The 21,886-nt window shown below is 35.3% G+C and overlaps 1 protein-coding gene and 1 long non-coding RNA gene across 9 annotated transcripts in view; one reads left to right on the top strand and one right to left on the bottom strand.

The window, feature by feature from the left end:
* Positions 1-1,256: 1,256 nt before the first annotated feature.
* Positions 1,257-21,886, top strand: part of LOC100741085 (prominin-like protein) — a 68,386-nt gene continuing 47,756 nt past the window's right edge. For all 8 annotated transcript variants that reach the window (XR_002947302.1, XM_012388677.3, XM_012388680.3 and 5 more), the window contains exon 1: positions 1,257-1,677. Coding sequence is in view for 7 of the 8 variants with exons in the window: in XM_012388677.3 (XP_012244100.2) it covers positions 1,272-1,677 (406 nt within the window). In the remaining variant the exon portion in view is untranslated. The remainder of the gene's footprint in view (positions 1,678-21,886) is intronic.
* LOC112213413 lies at positions 2,238-4,632 on the bottom strand. The gene is made up of 2 exons (XR_002947309.2): positions 4,117-4,632; positions 2,238-3,753 (listed from the first exon to the last, which is right to left on the bottom strand). It is a non-coding gene; the product is annotated as an uncharacterized LOC112213413 (long non-coding RNA).

Raw genomic sequence — 21,886 nt, 5'->3', positions numbered from 1 at the left:
GTGCATTATCGAACGATTATACAACAAGTTAAATTATTCGAAGGCAAATTGAATAGATTGATCACTTATCAAACACAGAAAAATATTCAGGAAATTCAGACTGAATTAGTCGACAAGAATTATAAAATTGTGTAATATTTATTTTACGTCACAGAATATGTATTTAAAATTACTGGAATGGAAAAAGATGGTTCATGAAGTGAAAGAAATTTTTTGAAATTAATTTCATATTAATTATGAATTTACTTTGCTGAATACAAGATGTTTCAGTGCAGTGTCAACACAAGATTCTTTTAAGTAAAGCTCTTCTGGAAAGTTGCATCAAGTCAATTAAATGACGTAAGAAACATCATGCATCTTTCGCCACGATTCTCACGTTAATTTGCCGTTGCTCCTCCTTTTGTCTTTGCAATTACCGCAGAAAAACAATCCTTCTATCATGCCCATGACACTACAATTAATTAAAACACAATCTTTCGCGCTTCAGGAACAAGGACGCGTGTTTCAAACTTGCGGGAAAAGTCACGCCCTCTGATTGGTCCGTTCACCAGACTATCGAGCCTCCACCAATCGCGTGAGACCGCGAAAATCAATCCTTATAACCGGTAAAAGAACCTCTATCACGTTGCTCCAGAATTTAAAAATACTCAAATGGCATTCTTCAAATTACATTTAACATTATATCAATAAGAACAGTGCCAAAGTAGGTTACAAATCTAAATTATCATCATACACTCCTTTTCAACAGTAAAATCTGAAAACAAGTATTCCTTATAAAATATTCTTTATACATAATTATTATGCAGAAAGCGATACAAAGTTACCGATGAAAAAAAATTTAAAGAAGATACAGAAAATTCGCGAGAGTGAACAGTAAAAGTTGGGAACATAAAATATTTATTATCTATAATTATTATACAAAAAGCAATAGAAGGTAGGCGATAAAAATATATAAAGGAAATAAAAAAATGCGCGACGATGCGTTAACAGTAAAAGCTAAGAACAAATGGATCAGGCATGTCAAAGGAACTTTTTATTACAGGAAAAAAAGACATCAAATATTTCTTACAAAACACTCATTATACATATTTATTACATAGAAATTACTACACAAGACTACAATTATTACAATGCGAAATCATCGATAAAGAGAGTACATAAATATAAAAAAGGTAAAGAAAATACGCCACGGGTCGTTGAACGATAGGAACGAGCGGACACGAACTACGTACGAAGCTTTGCTTCGGCTCGAGTGTGGCGGAGGAGTGGGGATGGTTCGGTTCCGCGTGCCTGCGAGACGAGCCGAGGCATCAGTTCGTAGCGACGCGTCCCTGGCGCAAGTCGCTGTCATGTTTTTCGTACTGTTCGGTGGTTTTCGGCCGAGTGCCGTGGTGCATTATGGATTCGCGGTTTTCGGTCTGCTCTCTGTTCTTCTGGTGTCGTGTCCAGTTAACTGCCAGGAGACACTGACCAATCGGATGCGGGTGATCAGCGAGGATCTGGACCGGCAGCTGAACGGGATCATGGCATCGCAGGGTATCAACTATACGAGAACGAACACGACCGGGCTGCTCTACAACGCCACCACGTATTTCAACCCCAAGGGCATGGGCCAGCTGTACAACGTGACCAACATGTTCATCGACTTCGTGCAAAGCAAGCAAGCCTATCCCGAGGGTGAGTGATAACATCGTTGGAGAATTTTGTTGCAATGGTTTATATGGTTTTATAGGTTATAGGTTATAGGGCTAGGGACAGGTTTTACGCGGCTTTGGTTACGCCCTGTACCGCGCGCTCGAAAATGGCCGGCTGCTTGTTGGTAAACAGATCGCTGTCAGAAAAAATATTACAATTGTGTAATTCCATGCTAGATGAAATTAAATTGGATTCATTCTCGAGATCTGTCGAGATTTTAAGGATAATTCGATATAGGTTTGGGTATATTATAACGTGGAAGGTTGTTAGTGGATTTTTGTGCTTAAGTACACCGTGGATAGGGTATAGAATACACTGCTGGGTAATATTGTAAGTTTATTTAGTTTTATGGAGATTTGTGTGATTTATAAGTAAAGGTAGATATGAATTGTTTTGTGCAACTCGATTTACGTATTGTACCTTATTTTGAATATATTGCTGCATCTTTAAATTACTATAACATAAAATTACTTGCAAATAACGGCAATTAATTGTACGTACAAATAGTACAAAACGTACTTTATTTCGTAGCGTATATTTTCCGAATTTTTATGCGATGAGTTGTTGAACGAAAAAGAACAAATAGCTGCAGCAATAAATGTATAAAAATTCGTAGCCTAGCTATAATACACACAGGCATGTAATACAAAACTCAGTTTCAAAGTATAGTCCTAGCAATAAATCATTGAAAAACGCTAAAAATTACATCGAACGTATAATCCTATCTTGCAGTGTAAACGCGTAATTTCTTTTGAAAACACAAGTGTACTCCGAAAAGACATTTTTCTTCTGGTTGAGTTTATGTTGTTATGAGAGATTCCGAGATTGCTTTTACAAGAGAGGAACATCCTGTGATCTTCTGTTATCAATAAGCTCATTCACTCCAGTTATATTTATCACCAAGGATTTTATAGACCCCTGTATTTACGTGTTTGACCGATGAGAAGCTATATTCTCCGAAAAGTGAAAGGAAAACACGGTCGTATTATTATTATTATTGTCTCTGTTACTCAAATATTATTGGATTTCTCGGAGCACATATTTTTGAGATTCTTGTTAATCGATTCATTCCATTACATTCATTACATTTTATACATGCATTTCCATTATTTTCTCTGTTACTACAAGATTCTTGTATTCTTAACGTTCCCGACAATCGATTTATTCCATTGTACTCCGAAAAATCTTAAAAAATCCAATAAGTACGTTCTTTAACCGAACAATTTTACCTCAATTTTCATCGATTATTATAACTTTCCAGGAAGGAAAGAATACTTAAGAATACTTAAGAATACTTAAACAAACAGAATGTATTATCTAACACAACGTTAGGCTTCGAGAAATTTCAAAAGCCGAAATTCCAGAAACGATACAGTGCGTTCGTCAACTCGACGGTTTTTCCTCAATTTTCATCGCGACGATATCAATCTCTACCTGTTTCGCCTTTCGATTGATCTCGAATTGGCCAGAAAAATCCCGTCCTTTTTTTTTTTTCATAACTCGTCGGCGTTTCCATCGGATCCGACATTTCAGGAATTCCCACGCGAAACACAGCGTCGATCGTTGGGGAAAAAAAGGCGATAACTTGCTGAACTATCCGGATCAACGACCCTTTCGTCGCGTTTAACGTAGTAGGAACAGAGGGCCCGCGCATCTATATCAATTCTAGCAGGAAGTTGATAGCGAGCGTTCGTCATCGTCCAACCGACCTGACATCGTGTCGTCTACCATACTCGTTTCACCTCTTTCCGCCTCTTCTTTGCCAGTAATGCATTACTTCACCTCTTCCTCCCTCTCTTCCTTCCTTCCTTCCTGCTATCGTTCTTCATCCAATTCTGAAGAGCATTGACAATCGAAGGAGCTTCGTCGGTGATCTATTTATTTGCCAGCGGTCTCAGTGGCTCTCAATCTCTTACTCCATTTGGCTAAAAGAAGCCAAGGAAACGTGTATCGATTAACACACGCTTCGTGGTTGCTGATGAGACAGCGTTTCCTTGAAGGAATTTTAAATCTCAGAACTTTCGGTTAGCGCGACCATTGCCACGAATTCTGTGTAATCTGATTAAGATATATTTTAATACACTATTATATATAGGTATATTAATTGATATGCGTTATACTTAAAATATATTGCTATATTAATACACTATTATACTGTATACTACTATATAAGTATGTTAATATATTCTAAGTATAACGTGCAACGTATTGTATTATTTATTATATTGTTATATATTATTGTGTATATATTGTAATATTTAAGTACTATCAAGTATATTGTTTAGAATTATTTATTTTGCCTTTTTGTATGGTATATATTATTTATTATTGAGTATACTATCAAGTATATTAATATTGCGTTAGTATTAGTATTAATATGAAATCCACTATAGCATTTAATTGTAGAATAATATACTGCACCTGCACACTTTATCTGTGACAATGTTTGTTCTATATTCGCTATGGATTTTTACGAATTTTTATATTTTCATCAACGTGACTGAAGAATTTTGAATGTAAATGATGGGTTTCATGTACTAAATATTATTGTAAATACTCTATTACGTACAGATTGCCAATAAGAATAATACTATCTAAAATAATTCTCGTTACCCATTGGTCTTATCGAAGAACTTTTCAAACGCGAGTGCAATGAAACGTCGAATATAGAGAAAATATTTGAAAAATCCATGTCGCAAAAGGTTCACAAGATATTGCAAGCGCAATAAATGCTGCGATTGCTGAATGAGTCGATAGAACTACTTACATGTATATCTACAAACTACTTCAATATCGATAAGATTTGCGTGAACAGTAAACGATCGAACGATCAATGAAAGGGACAAAAATGGTAGTTGATTCGAAAGAAATTGTTGTCGTGGACTGCCAAGCGGAAAATCGGCTTCTTACAAGAATTCATGCGAAAACGATCCGAGCGTGGATCCGCTCTCGTAACTTCGAACCATTCGAGCAACGAATTGCGGCGTCGTATGTTCGCATACTTTGTACTCACGTAGGGAAACACGCGTCTCTTTTGGCAAATAGAAAGTCGATTAATCGACAAATCAATTTTTTAATTAAATTAAATCGATTAATTGCTATTTGTACAATGATACGTTGTAGATAAGGTGGAATTACAGTTTATCTAATGTGATAGAGAATCGCGGGAAAATATTAACATAACCATATATATATGTAGTTTGAAATAATGAGACTACGTAAATACATTTATCTTCTTGTTTGTTCGTTCTATTCTAGGATTTTTCTATACAGTCGTTATCGTAATTAATCTTTTGTGTCGTGGATTTCTATGCGTTCGTATAGGAAACTTAACATACACAGAATGCGCACGATTTGCCAAAATGTACAAAATATCCGAAATATAGCACTCTGTATAATTTTTGATAGATAAAACGATCTTCTACCTAAGCCTCGTTTCTTCGATTATTCTTATAAAAATATGAATTTCGCATAAAGAGTCGTCGATATCCACCTTCTTCTTATATTTATAATATCCACAAAAGTATGAATTTTTCGACTATTTATAAATGTGAAAAATATGAATTTCGCATAAATATGCACACTGTACTAATTATATTAGTCAAGAATCGATATCCACCTTCTTGTTATATTTACTATATCCACAAAAATATGAATTTCTCGAGTGTTTATAAATATGAAAGATGTGAATGTTCATTGGATTCATAAAAATATGGATTTTCCACACATATGCACACTGTACTAATTATATTAGTCAAAAGTCGATATCCACCTTCTTCTTATATTTACTGTATCCACAAAAATATGAATTTCTCGAGTGTTTATAAATATGAAAGATATGAATGTTCATTGGATTCATAAAAATATGGATTTTCCACACATATGCACACTGTACTAATTATATTAGTCAAAAGTCGATATCCACCTTTTCCTTATATTTACTGTATCCACAAAAGTATGAATTTCTCGAGTGTTTATAAATATGAAAGATATGAATGTTCATTGGATTCATAAAAATATGGATTTTCCACACATATGCACACTGTACTAATTATATTAGTCAAAAGTCGATATCCACCTTCTTCTTATATTTACTGTATCCACAAAAATATGAATTTCTCGAGTGTTTATAAATATGAAAGATGTGAATGTTCATTGGATTCATAAAAATATGGATTTTGTATAAATATGACAGAGTCCGATAATTATATTAACGTAGAGTCGGCAGCGACAGATGGAACTGAGAAGTTTTATTAGGCTCTCGGAGTTGCTTCTATTACTTCCGTGGTACGAACAATTGCGTCTTATTAGCAGTTATTGTTTTATGAGGCGAGCAAGCGTCGTTTCGCTTCGTTTCTTTTTCCTTTGTGTCTTCTTCGCGTTATATACGACTTCGCGTCTTGTGTTAGATCTGAACGCCTGCTAAAGTGTTACATACTGCGTTATAGATAACGATCGAATCTCGGAAGATGGTATGAATCGGTCGTTTATCACGCAGCGGTGTAGCAATGTTGCTTCCAGATTGTGCAAAATGATCATTAAGATCTGTATATCGATTGTTCGAGGTTGCGTTTCTTGATAACAGTTGGCGTGAATAGGAGAACGACGCTATCGATAAAGTGATCGACTTGAGAAAATTGCGACAACCTCGATCATTTGTGTGTCACATTATGTATATGGATGATAATAGAGTCTATCTGTGTTCTCTTTTCTTGTTTTAATAACGTAATGTACGTTCATCGATATGAACTCATATATGAAAACTAAGTTTTTAGTAAGAAAATTAATATGCAATAGAAAAATCCGAGTTGTTTCTGGCCGCTAAAATATATAGATATTATTTTGCAATATCTATTTTTCCCTTCTTATGCAAAAGATGCCATTGTTTCATTTTTCCACTTGTGAGGCTTCTAATTGATATTGTATGTTTCAATTGATAGACATCAAGATATGTACATAATTATAGAGATTAGATCACAAGTCACAAAGAAAGACTTGGTAATATCTTTCTTTCTTATACATTTCCCTTCTTATGGAAAAGATGCAGTTGTTTCACTTTTCCATTTGCGAGGCTTTTAATTGATGTTACAATTGTATGTTTTAATTGATAAATATCGAAACATATACATTATTATAAATATTAAATATTCTCGATGTTAGACATTCAGAAGGATTTGGTAATATTTCTCATACTTCTTCGTTCTTGTGGAAAAGTGCACTTGTTCCACTTTTTCGCTGACTGCGCCGCCTCTAATTGATATTATTTAAATCGTCTGAATGAAATTAGAAAGCCGTGGCATTACATCAAACAGAAATCGAGAAGTTTAAGGTTAGGCTCGAGTTATCTCAAGAGTAAAAATTCCAGGAGATTTATATCTACCTTATTAACGTGATCCCCCCCCCTTCTCCCTCTGAACGCTTGAATTAATTATCTAAATTGTTTGGATGAAATAGGAAACTAGCTTACACGATATTACATAAAGCAGAACCTAGAACGCTTAAAGTTAGAGTCGAACTATTTCAAGAGTAAAAATCAAGTTTATTTGATCCATTTTTACATCGGAGAATTTAATAACAACTTTGACAAGATTTTTTTCTCTTTCTTTTTTATCTTTATCTTTGGAATTTGAACATGATTATACTTTTTTTTTATCAGAAATTAATACACAGTTCTGAAAGAATTTCCAGTGCCTGTAACTCTATCATCGGGACGCCGTAAAATCCATGAAAAAGTTGATCAAATTTAATACCTTTCTCGCGTCCCATTGACGCTCCGCTTTCTCGTTCGATTTTATTAGCGTTTTCCACGAAGAATCGTTACGTAGTGGCTATTGAATTCGAACGATCGTTCTGAATGGCGACAGTACACGCGTTATCGATCCAGCTTCTCGCACAAAAGCATCGTCAATCTGGTGTTTCCTGTACGGGCGAAGAGCTCACGTGGCATTCGAACGATGACGACGGTCTGACAGTGAATTTTCCGTCACGTTCGATATTCTCCAATCAAAAAAAGAAAAAAAAAAAGACTGAATTTTGTAATATCAGAAAAACCTCGGTTCTCTTGCGTAATAATTTACCAACTAAATGGCCTGCAAATTATTTGTCTCTGTGATAAAACATTCTCGTACTCTAACGAATGCCGTACACCTATTTTTCTGTCGGACTTTCAGCTCTGTTTTTAGTTCTCTATCGAACTTCGAGTTTCTGAAAAAACGCAGCGTCGCTTTTGAAAATAACATTCAATTGTTTATAGTATATTGTTGTAAATTCCATTGATTTGGAAAACAGGATTCGGTTATTTTTACTCTCTGCTCCGAGGCGAATAGCGCCCATTGTAAATTTCCAGAGAACAAACTTTGGAAATCTGGAACAAAAATTGACAAATTATTATTATTATTATTATTCACGGGTATATAACGCGCTCTAGTATACAATTCGGTTACAAGTCGTCTGCGCGTGACAATACTCTATTAATATTATACCTGTTGGAAGATTATCAGCACAAATGCGTTTCGAACGACATGATTTATTGGCGTTGCTATAAACTACGATTTCTTCCGTGTAACGTAAAAAGGCGATTTTAGCTTAAGAAGAGACGGTACTTCGGGGCACATGATCGTGCTATTTAGTATTTTTTACGTGCCATCAGAGTAGGTCAGGCGTAATCCAGCTACGCGATCAAACAGCTGTAAATTTAACTGATCTTTACACGCAATAAGAACAAAGTTAGACGACTTTTGAACGAGGAAGCCACTTACGAGCCATCCTGTACTTTTCTCAAAATTGGGCAAGCGTGTTAACGATAGGGAAAAAAGCGCGATTGCACGTAAAATGATTGAAGGAACACGGCGAGGTCAATTCGAAGATCGGCATCGTAGAAGAATCAGCTTTTCCGAAGGAAATTCCATGGAAACGCGGGAATATCTGGCTTGAGATTTGGCAAGGCAGTAAATTTCTATTTCTCGACGCATAGCGAAAGCGGATCGAAGCTCCGTCACGTCGGCAAATAAATCACGCCGACAACTTTTAATTCCGGTCCCGTTGCGAATTTTCAAACGAACCGGCCACACTTCTTTCATCTTTGCTTAATTGAAATCTGCTGCTGGACAAACGGCTGGAAAAACGCGAGGAATTTCATCAGATGGCTTATCGGAGATACATCGCAAGCGATCGAGATTCTAAATTAAAATTCGAACAAGGAGAAACTAATAAATAAAAAGGAAGATTGCAGTAATTAAAAGAGAAGATCGAAGCATCGCAATTTAATTCTTCTTTCGTTCTCTACACTTTGGATGCTTGCATCCCTTTTTTTCGCTCTTCACGCCGGCTTTAATTTATTCTTCGATTCTTAATGCCGTACTTTTCTCCTTTCTTGGCGTCCCTTCGTAGGTCTTTTCGTTGTTGCAATCCTCTTTTCTATTCTTCCTGATATCGAAACATCAGTTTTTGTTCGTCTATTTCTCGGTATACCACCGTCGTTCTCTTTGATATTTTTCCACTGCTCTCTCTGTCGCTGGCGTATTTTCCTTTTCTTAAATACGCTCTCAGATGTGCACTATCCGCTGCATTAAAATGAGTTTTCACGTTAAAACAAACATCCATATTTAAAAGAAAAATCCACTATTCATTAAGATATTATAATTACTACGGGTATGATTTTATACAAATTTATTCAAATGTCATGCAGATCTAATCTTTCATCTAATTATAATTGAAACAGTGGAAGCTGAATAAAAGTTCGTTTGATTTTCTAAATAATGTAATAAGATGTTTGTACGCTTTGTATCGCTGCTTCGAATCGACAGCGGCCTAACTTAAAACATGCTAATTTTAGACGAAAGGCTTTCTAAAATTTATATTTTTCTTTAAATATTAAAAACAGGCCTTGTTAGTACAACTGTCCTTTGACGTACAACCGATGGATATAAACGTACCGTTTGACACGATAAAAATAGAAACATAATGTGGAACTCGCACTCAATAAAAGCAAATTGGTCATTTTTTTTTTTTTTTTTTTATAGATTTGTCACTGTCAATGCCAAGCAGCGATATACTTTTCCATATTGCAGATTTCTCTCTAAATCTTTCTACGCGATGACCGAAACGATTATGTTTGGACTAGACTATTTAATTTGGAGATTTTTAATGTCAATTTGTTGTTCATATTTCATGGAACAACAATAATTTCTTTTCAGTAATACAAAGTAACGTGACGTATTTTGAATTAATTATTCTGCTTAGTGTAGTTAGAATATTACAATAATTCTCAGCGAACGAAGATTCTCTCGCGAAACTAAAAATTCGATAATCTCAAAAGTATTATAATACCGTAATAATTATTCATAAATCACACTTTGTTTAATCTACACATCGTACGATAATCATTCGTTGCCGGACCTCGAATGACGTTTGAAACGAAATATGCATAAACTTAGTACGCATCCGACAGCCACGAAGAGACAATGCGATACGGTTGCACCGAAAAACAGAGTTTGCTTAGCAAACAAATTTCAACGGCAGATACTTGCCAGTCGCTCGTTTACTTATCGCGATAAGATTGGTGGAAAAGGTTTGGCGAGAATCGCGTGTGCTGCTAATCGTAGAAAGTAACTGATGATAATGGAAGAAAATAGCCGATAATACTACGTGCTTCAGCTTAAAAGTTTCCTATCGGTACAGTAGCTTTTTATCTTTCAAGACGATATTAAAATATTTAGTTCCCCGTTTATTTTATTCTTTTTTTCTAATTAGTTTCTAAAGTTGTTTTGTTGTGTTTCTTTTTAGTTAACGTGTCCTGTTTGTACAGCAGTTTTTTGATTTTCAAAACGACATCGAAATGGTGTAAGGAAGGCGAAGCAGTCCAACGAGAAGAGAATATTTTACATCGAATAAATAGGCACGAGGATGGAGTAAAGAAACGAAGAACATGAGATTTCTCGGATTCTCGATTTTCCTAAAATCGTAGATAGAACATTTCCACGAAGAAAAAGAAAATATCTGTGGCCACTGTATATTCAGATATTTCAAGTTTCTCGCGTTTCTTATTTTTTACGCGGCTAAGAAATCGTAGCTAAATATTCTATATTGAACAAAGACGCGCAAAGATGAAGTAAAAAAATGAAAAACCGCGAGAGTTCTCGGATCTTGGGCTTTTTTAAAATTGTAAATAGGACGTTTCGACTGAGAAAGGCGAAATAGTCTAATGAAAAGCAAATAGTCTAAACTGTCTGTTTCGTCGGACAAAAATCTGAATAATACATGCGTGTTAAGAGAAAGCTGGCAAGTTGATATGCTGATAGGGCGCTATATACATACGTACGCTACACACGTAGTTTCTGGAAGTTTGCTTATCTCTCTGTGCCTCTTGTGCAGCAGAACGCATTAATCTGGTTTACTCAGTGAATCACTCGGGAAGTTTCGTAAGAAAGTGAGTATCTTCAGCATCCAACGTGATCCATTTCTCTCGATACACGATCGTGGATCACACTGTCTTTCTTCTCGAATAAACCGAAGATCGTAATGAACTTTTGTCGTGGACACTTTTTTAATTGTCGTTCGTATCGAAGGAAACATATTGTTGATCGTATGTAACGATATCGTACTATAATGATACGTATTATAAATGGAGGACTATGAATCAGAAAGCTGATTTCGCAACACTGTTCCTTAAAAGTATGTAAGTCGCTATCTGAATAGATAGACGAAGTGCGACATTTCCTGAACGATAGTGAAGATATAGAGCAGAAAATTTAAAAAGTCACTCTCCTTTATCGTGATCGGGGTACTGAAAAGTTTCCAGAGAATTGTACTATCTGGATTAAAGATTCGAATAATATAAAAGGTAAAGATACCATTTGTTGTATGAAAGAGAAAATTAAAAGAAAATGTCAAATAGATAAAAGTACATTTATTTGAATAGAGGGAAAGCAGCGGTGAAGAACTGTGGGTGATCAGAAAATATAGAGCGCTTAGAAACACATTAGTTACAAATAGATTGGCACGATAAAAATTCATGAGAATATGAAACAAAAAGACATAGCCATATCGAGGACATTGATAAATACAAGGATGCAATATCGTGCAATAACTTAATCTAAACTTCAGCCGATGATTTATTGTGGCGTAAGTTAAAGGCAATTGCACTTGATGATTTACCGTGGTATAATTGATTCAAGGTGATGCCACAAGATATTTTATTCGAGACTCTATGATTGCGTTCACGTTTAAAGATAGTTCGTAGACAAATTGCAGGAACTCGGAATGTAAATTGTAGAATCTCGGTCGTCTAATCCTTTCGCTGCGGAATATGTGTATTTTATTATTATTTCGTGCGGTTATGTAAAACCCGATCGATTTAAGCTGCGTCCCAGTTGAATATTTAATTAACACAGTGGAAAACAATAGCAACTCGTCGTTAGCACGTTGACCTCGTTTGCATCTACAATGATAACGTTATATCATGATCTACCTTAATATCTGTATAGGTAAATATATGGAGGACAGAGGAAGAGATAATAATTTTTTATTTCTCAGTTTACCAGACAGGTAATATTGGAAAATATTTACCACTGTCTGAGGAAAAGCAATGTACACATTACGCGACTACGTTTTTTTTTTACTATTGTACGTGAATTAAGTCTCTTATTGTGTTCAATTATATTCCATATGATGCGATCGTATCGTCAGATTGATATAACCTTGTTGTATTGTACCTGATCGAAACCTGGTCTTTTTTTAGCTTTAATCGACGTGAATGAATTTGTCAGTAGATTTAGGTTGAAAATAGAGGCAATCGTAATTGTATATAAACATTTAGAAACATTATAAGGGCGTCAAACGATGATCTTCATTTTGAAAGTGACATACAATTCGGAAACGCTAGCTTTCCATAAAATGCAGAGGAGTATTTTTCAATTTAATAATTAGATTGCGAATATTTATGCAAGTTAATATTTTTGTAAACGCTGTTCACAAAACGAAGCTAAACAGAATTTTGTTTCAGTATGTCTATTATTAAATTAATATTATATTTGTTACTATTATATTAAACAACATTAAATTAATATTTAAGGGTATCTGACACAAAATTTCTGCTTACATTGACAGTCTAATTATTGTATTAATATTCCATTATAATTATAAATATCGGTATAATATGTTAATATTTAATACATATCTAAACTAAATTTCTGCTTTGCCTCTATTTAGAAATATTAATATTAGAATTTACAAATACATTAACATTTATAATACGCATGTAAACCAAATTTTCGTTTTACTTTCACTTACGAAATATCAACATATTTTACATATGGTATCTTGCGTATTGGTTCATTGCATACACAACTATGAAATAGCAGTTGAAATAATAAAAAAATTGCAACACCATAAAGAGTTAAACAGGGAATTTTCCACAAATCTCGTACAGTTAATAGTTGAAAATGACACGGCTACGCTTTTAATTAGACACAGGATATTTTACTGGCTGCACAGTCGTTAAGCAAAATTTAATCTCGTTCAGGCTGGCGACTCGGTAATTAGTGAATTTCAGACAGACGTTAAAAGTTCACGGGACGAATTCAGCGTCGCTTGGGAAGATGAAAGAGAGTAACGAACGTTAATTCCGAATGACAAAGTGTTGGCGAAAAGAACGTGGAAAAAGTATGACGAATTTCATTCTTCGTACGGCAAATCGAATTTTTTTTGACGTTGCAACATTTCCGTCCGCGGAAACCGCTTATCAAAAGGATTTCTGGCGCGATCCAAGGCTCCTCTCTGCTTACAAATAACATCAATCAAAAGGCTGATGTCCCCGTGACATAAAATCGGCGGTTCAAGGCTATTTATGCGAACTACACGCGTTAATTTTATACCTGTCAATTTAATATCCGACTTTGGAAATTTCCTCTTGTTCTTTCGCAAGAACAAACGTCTATAATTTCTATCATTTTTCTAACGTACATTTAAGGATATAAAGTTCAGATATTCGAATTTTTCGTAGAGTTGCGGCGATAGGCGAAGAAATTTATATGTCGAACTCTTTCCATAGAATTGATACGAGTTTTGTAATAAAGAGAACCAAACCATAGAACCAAATTCCAGAACTGGCCCAACCAGGGAACGAAAACAAATAGGAATTCTGAGTGAATTTATTCGAAAGTTCTTTGCATATAAAGTGCAGGAAATCTAAAGCTTCGTCCGTACGTAGCTTTGTCTCTCTGTGTTTCGAATCTTCTGCATTCACAGAGCGAGTGATCTGGCGATAGCATCCAGTTCGCAGCAATTGCAGAACGATGGTTCTGAATTCTTTAACGCGGTCACTGCGCCGACTTCTGTAAGGACACGTTTCTATTTGGTGGTAAACGAAAGTTCGTGGTGGCAAAAAAAGTCCATCGGGGACAAATAGACCTCATGATGGATTTTCCTATTAGGCGGTATGGGACAACAGTGTCCAATAGCAATTTTGATCGAATGGCCATAATGTCGTTTCCTATTTAGCGGTACGAGACTACAGTAACTCCGTACTCATTTCGACATACGTTTCATATTGCACTTTCATGTTGGGAAGATTTATGAAGTATATTGCAACATAATGAATCGTACGATGTTTATTTCAATCTGCGCTTATTTCAGTTCCATAATAAATAAGTAATTATACAACATAATAATACGAAACATATAATGTATAATAAAAACATAAAAATATAAAGTGGTCATCTTTGATAACGAACAGTGTTGTTCTATTTTTAACGCCATAAATAAGCCCCCCCCCCGTACCATAAATCGTCACATTTTTGCCACTGCGGGACAAATGACCCGTAGGATTTTTCTTTATATTATGCCACTTTACCATGCAAACACGCGATTAACATTTCTTTCGTTGAGAAATATTTGATTTAATTGAGATCTTTGCTGTTGATAAACGTTCGCAAACTGAGATTCCGTAGAATCATTTCGTAGCCATGAAAATTTTTCGTACAAACATTCTCGATGGATTTTTGTTTTATATGGAAACGCGATGGCTATCGTTGCTAGTTAATATGGGAACATATACACCGTTTTGACGATACGTAAATACTTCTTGCGATTCTTACGCAGCTCTGACCACGTTCCCCGCGTTAAAAATCACCCAGCCAGAACTTATATATTTATACTCGCACGAATGAAACAAAACTCGTTTGTTAGCCGAGAAAGAAACACGACCACGTAAAAAAAGCACGGATTTAACGAACGTTGAGAAAAATGGATATTTTTGCTCGCTCTGTTCCTCGGCTGAAGTTGAGAGAAAATTTTACAATGCAAGTCTTGGTTTTTGCTATTTTATTTCCTTTAAAAGACAAAGCGTAACACTTTTTTTTAGGACTTTGTAATATTTCTAGGAATTCTACGAAAATTAACGTTTTTATTATTTTATTGCATAATCGCGTTTTATTAATTTTGCGAGAATTCCGTTTAACCCAGTAATTTTTAATTAGTATCTTCCGGTCCGTTATAAATGATCCAAAAAATATATTGTTGGAAAAATTGCTGCTTATGAAATTCGAACAGTATCACAATCTTCTGAATCTTTCTTTTTTTTTAATCTACCCAGAAAACTCGAAAAGTATCAAATAATGAAAACAATTGAAGATTCAATCGAAAACTATAGATGACACAGTTGGAGAATTATAATTATTATTATAGTTATTACTGTGAGTGCCTTTTTTTTGGCGTGCTACAAATTCTACTTTTATTGCAACTGCGATAATTTCAAATCCTAAGATTTCGGAGATAAGCATAAGAGCAAACAAGATACCAATTATGGTCTTTAATATATTTTTCTTCTTAAGAAAAAAACAAAATATAATTTCTTCTTACAACTTCCTAATATTTCTAAGACTTCCATATAAAAATTAATATTTTTATAATTATTGCCAGTAATCAAAGAAAGGAAAGTATTGTCATTTTTTTATTTCGACGTGCTACAGATTCTTTCCACTGCAATTGCAACAACTACAAATCGTGAATTTCAGAGATACGCGCAAGCTCAAAGATATTCTCTTGTGTCATTTCAAGTACCATCATACCGTTTTGCCAGCTTCTATTAAATATTCCTTGATAGATTTTTTAACATTCGTAGCTCTTCTCAACAACTCTAAATGTTCCAATTAAAAATTCGTCTTTTCAGAACGAGGCGCAATCAGAGAAAAAGACAAACGAAAAGTATGAAAAGAAATGACCTGAATGTATGCGAAGAGTATTAAGAAAGGATTTTATTTTTCTTAATTTTCGAGTACACAATTTCGATCTTTTACGATCGTAATAACAGCAGATTGGAAATTTCACTGGCCAGCAGAACAAGAAACGTTCGACAGGATTTCATGGCAATTTGTCGTTGAAGGAAAGTTCGTTTGAGCGCTTTACGCGGCGTCGAATTCAATTCCAGCGTCGTCTGGCTCATTAACGTCCCTCTTTGTCGCCACTGTCTCGCTTCGTTACTTTCGGTCCTTCCACCCCTGTTGCACTTTGCTACGGGATACGGCCGATGAAATTGTCATTGTCGTGTCACGAATCTCGTGAAAACGACGTCTAGCCCTTTACATCGATCTCTGTTTGAACGATATCATCCCATCGCCAAGTTTATAGCTTCCTATGGTTCCAATTATTTGCTAATAGTGGATGGTCGATCGTTGGAGTTGTATTGCTAAAGAGAAGAAGAGAAGTACACAGCGATTTTAATTATAACGATTAAATCAATATCATAAATTACATTAATAATAAATTGAGTCGTAATTCATTTATATCTTGTTAAACGTAATAAAATCTATTTTATCTTATTCTTGTAACAAAAAATTCAGACAGGCGTAGCTTGAGGCGTATTCTTCGAGTAATTTTTATAACATTTTTCGAAATTCATACGCTGATGAAAGATGAACTTCAAGATGATATTTATATACCAATATTATAATTATTATACTTACATATATGTACAAATATTTGTATAATAATTACATATTATAAAGCTAAGGGGATGGAATTAGAACCATTTTTTTAACAACTATAAAAGGCATCCTTTTACATGAACACTTTTTACCCTATTTGCATGAACTTTTGTAAAACATCGGCTTCAAGCCTTCGTTACTAAGTTGTCGAGGTAATTGTACAAACTTTTTCCGATTAGAAAACAGATCTAGTTTCCAGTAAATATTAAAAAAGCTCTCGGGCTACAAAATTTGCACACCATACCCTATATTCGATTCTTTTACACGGCACGCAACAGCGTATACATCCGAATTTTTCACCGAGATTTGTCTTTCAGCAGCGTACGTCGTCCATAAAAATACCTCGACCTTATCCTCCAGGTAATAACAGGACGAAGTAACGCGAAAGAAATCGGTTTACAACAGGTAGCGTAATACCTGTATTCGTTCCTTCAGTAAAAACACCATCGATCCGTTCTATTTTCGTTTACCGCATCCCCTATCGGTGTCACGTATCAAGTGCACTCGTGTGCACGCTATACAAAAATTAATGAACGTGACACTTGGCGTACGTGCCGGTGGAAAAATACAGCGAATTGTGCGTGTCTCGATAACCAACCCTACGTCGATATGTAGTTCGATAGCGTACACGTATCGAATTCAACGAAATAAAATATCGCTTATCATTGGATGATATATTACGTACAAAAGGAAAAATCTATCGTAACGGAACGACAGCTAATAATTCATTCGCAGTAGCTTTAAATGATTTGAATGAAAATTGAAATATCTTTTCGGAGAGGTTCTAGGAATTCACTCGTCATATTTCAAATTAATTTAGTTGTTATAGAATAGATTCTAAGGTTAGATTCATCGAATCTGTTAATAACACGATACAGTGATAACAAAATCCTCGAGGATAGAGAACAGGAAATTTACAAAATTTGGAATATTTCTTTTTATATGTAACCTTTTGTAACTTTTTGGTGCTTATAGCGGCGGCTGCTAAGCAGGGAAAATTTATTGTATTACTTACCACTAGCAATTTGGTATATAATTATTACTCGAAATAAGAATATATTAGAAAAGTGAGATTTTGCATTCTGCATATCACAGAATGAGAATTTAATGTCCTATATATTTATAGTGCCTTGAAGCACAGCAGCTTTCAAATTCGAGAAATAAAATTTGAAATTCTATATATTGCAACGTTAGAACCTCAAATCCTACATACAAGAAAAGTGCAATTTCCAATTCTATATATCAAAAACTTAAAATCTAAAATTATATAATATACAGAAAAAAAGAAAAAATTGAAAAATAAATCTTTTCTCTATTTATATGGACGTCTGATTTCTGTAAAAGCGTCCCTTTCAGTATTCGTTGGATTGTAATTCCTTCAGGATCGGACATTTCATATATCACAGGCAAATACTAGCATAGCCATCCAGTACATTTCGCCAAAAAATTCTGGTATCGACATATGAAACGTCTACCAGGAAATTTCTTTCACGGATGCTGGCGGAAATTTAGTCGAGGTGGAGAGACCGTTCCCATCTTCTCCGTCTGGAAACCAGTGCACAACATGTGTCTTGCAGGTGCATACAAGCAAACGAGACACTCTACACACATTGCAGCGTGTCTGTCATGCACTTGGCTCTTCTCTCCTCACTGCACTCGACTGCAGTTTGCGCGGTCCCTGTTTGAATATCCGAGGTTCAACGTGCCTCTTGATCGCCGATTAAGCGACATGAGGCGGAAAAGCTTCGTCTATACAGTCTGTAGTGTCTATAACACGTGCTGTGAAATTTTCTTCAAGCCAGAGCTCGGATTTCATCTCAAATTTTTTGACTCGAGCAACGATTGGGTAGTTTTCAAAGGGTAGTTTTCGTTTGAGCAATCGACATCAATTAAGAAACGTTGCTTCACGCAACATTTCAGTTTCAAGTCTCTTTCCCAGGTTCTTTCATTCCTATCATTTATTTTATCATTTAGAAATTTTAGAATCTATAATTTGCAGATTCGCAAATTTTAGGATTTTTAAATCCTCAGACTTGCGAATTTTAGAATCTTTTAATTTTCAGATTTACGAGATTCAGGATCTTTCAATTTTCATATTTTCAAAACTTGGGATTTTTTAATTTCCAAGTTTCTATATTTTGGAATTTGTTAACTTTCAGATTTGCAAATTTTCGAATTTTTTAATTGCCAGATTTCCAAATTTCCCAATCTTACGATTTTCATATGTTAAACCTACCTAAATTTTCGGACTTGCAAATCTTTTACCGTGCATTAATATCGAAACGCGCGTAAGAGGCAAAAATCTTTTTCTAGAATATCCGTAGCGTACGCCACGAAATTTTCTTTCAGTCAGAATCTCGTCGAATTTTATTCCCCAGTTCCTTGGCTTGGGAAAAAATTCCTAAGGGGTTGTTTCATTTCATGGTTCGATGTTTTACTTTCTATGTGTGTAAGAGTCTAGGACTTGATTCCATCGCGCGTGCGTGGATCTTTGCGTAGTTTTCAAGAATACGGTTCCACTGAGTTCAGGCAGACAAGTGAAATTATACAATGGAACGACGATTCAACAGAGTTCTGATGCAATTATTTTTCCTCAACTTTTTTTATAGTAATTTTACGGAATAGTAGTTTTAAACTTACCTTAAAATTACGCAATCTAACTTGAACTCTTTTGATCTTGTATTATTATCCAACATATTTTAAACATATATAACCACAAGAAAATAGTTATACACGTAATTTAACCAGAAGCCTCAACAATTTTTCTTTATCAAAACCGTTCAAGCAATGGCGTGTAACAATGACTGACAGTAGAAACAAAAGATTGCTTTGAAGGCTACGAAAACGAACGAGCCAACGAATATACAATATGCAATGGCTGCACAAGATATTGTACGTACATACTCTTATTTTCCAATGAAGCGATTTTCTTTTTTTGTCACATTCCACATTTCTTTTCTCGTTTGCATCATATGAGTTGTACAGTGGTCGTATAATGAATTCTAATATAAATTCATCCCGTTTTTATTATTTATTACTAATGTTATTTTTTATTAATTTTTTACTAGTTTTACTAGTTAGTTTTTGATTAATTTTTTATTAGTTTTTATTCATTTATTACTAATACATATAGCAATACATATGGATAAAAAGAGGACGAACGTACCGTTGCAACTGGATATAAAAATTGTATAATTATATTACATGAAAGTACTACCGAATAATATATCAAACATAATACGCTTGAACTTAGTTAATTATTAATAAGCGCTGCAATAAATATAACGATGAACAAATGTTTGCTGTGGCCACTATAAATCTTCGTACTATCTCGATGCAACGTAATCGATATCGTGCGAGTCGTCGGGAAGAAAAATCGAGCGGCGTAAAAAAATAGCAGCCGATTAAATATGTAAGTTAGCAAAGTAAGCGACCGAATAAATGGATAAGTGTCCTAAGAAAAATACCGGCAATAAAGACAATAGTCTTAATAAAGAGAGTCGGAGAGTGCCTGATCGTTCCAGTTCTCCCCAGTGGCAAGCATCGTGTGCAGCTGTCGAGGAAGAGAAAAAGGGGGAAAAAAGAAAGAGCAAAAGAGAAAAAGACCCGCACAGAGACTTTACATACTACTTATTTAATGAATGTGAGAATACGTGAGTCAGTGTCGGCGACTAACTAGGGTGTAGACGCACAATCACACGCACCACGCACATGGAGGCTGGCTGTGCGTAGCCGTGTGTAACAATGTAACATACACACGAGGGCGGAAAAGATTCGAGCGAGAAACAATTCGAGGGAGAGAGAGAGAGAGAGAACGTCAGAGCTGCTCGAAAGGCTCGATGCGAGCCGACGAATGTTGTTTCCCTTCGTGTGACTCACGCGAGTACACGCGAGTGCACGCGTACGACCGCGTAAAATTCAATAATAAAGCGGGCAAACTTTGACCAGTGTGTTTGCCACGGGGTGACAATACGGGGGCGAGTTGTGCGTAGAATGCGGTGCAATTGTAACAGGATTAATTTCTTTTACGAGAGAGATATGAATTTTGGATAAGGGAAGCGCAATTATAATTGACTAATAATAAACTAAACTATTAATTAGTAAGATTCATTTATTTTAGGAAAGTTGTATGGTTTATGGATAGGGGAGATTCTATAGCTTGTGGCTAAAGAAAGTCCAGTTGGAATAGGATTAAGTTATTTAAGGGAAATTTCAGAGAGTTTTTGGACGAGGGAAGTGCAATTGTAATAGGATTAATTTATCTAAGGAAAGTTGTATGGTTCATGGATAGGCCAGGTTCTGTAGCTTGTAGCTAAGCAAAGTGCAATTGTAATAAGATTAAATTATTTAAGGGAAATTTCAGAGAGATTTTGGATAAGGGAGGTACAATTACAATGAGATTAATTTTACTCAGAGAAAAATACGAGCGTTTATTGGCACTGAAGAGTTGGATAGAAATCCGACAAGATTTTAATATGTGAAACGTTCAGAAGTTAAACTCATTAGCTTCGCTTTTTATGAAGCTTCAAATTTTATTACACAGACAGAGTATAATCAATATTCCATTAGATTGTAAACGCGAATAAATCAAATTCACACATATGAAAGACGAAATTCTCAGTTTTAAGGCGACATATAAAATGATGTAAAAAGACGCGAAGATACTCGTAGCTATTGATTCAAACAGAAATAGATAGAATCTGATTCACTTCAAAAAATAAACTTATTTTCTTCTCCAGCATATCAGAAAGCAGCATATATGCATGTATAGTAGCAACACCGTTCGAAATGGCCACTTTGCTGGTGAATCACCATATTTGCCCCTTACGTACATTCTTTGTAGTTCCTCAACCAGGCTCATCCACTCAGTTCCCTATTGACTCATTTCTCATCTATGAATTCACATTCCAATTCCTTTCTCCAGGCGGACATTCGTGAAATCCACTCGGTTCTTCACGCCTTATCTTTTCACATTTCTGTTTAATCCGACCTTCTCTCCGGTTTTTTCGCGATTTTTCGTGGCACAATAACGCGCGTTTCACTCCGCGCCGACGGCCATTGTTTTTATCGTGTCATTTCCGCCGCGCTCGCGCTTTTTTCCACCCCTTTCCATGTCTTCTTTCGCGTTTTTCTTTCCCGTCTACGTCCGTCTGCCTCGTTTTTTTTCCGCATGGAAAATAGAAATTTCGGTGAATGCGCCACCAGGGAGG

Source organism: Bombus impatiens, unplaced genomic scaffold, assembly GCF_000188095.3.
Source record: "Bombus impatiens unplaced genomic scaffold, BIMP_2.2 scf_0036, whole genome shotgun sequence".
NCBI lineage: Eukaryota > Metazoa > Arthropoda > Insecta > Hymenoptera > Apidae > Bombus > Bombus impatiens.
This window is presented reverse-complemented; position numbering and strand designations above follow the sequence as displayed.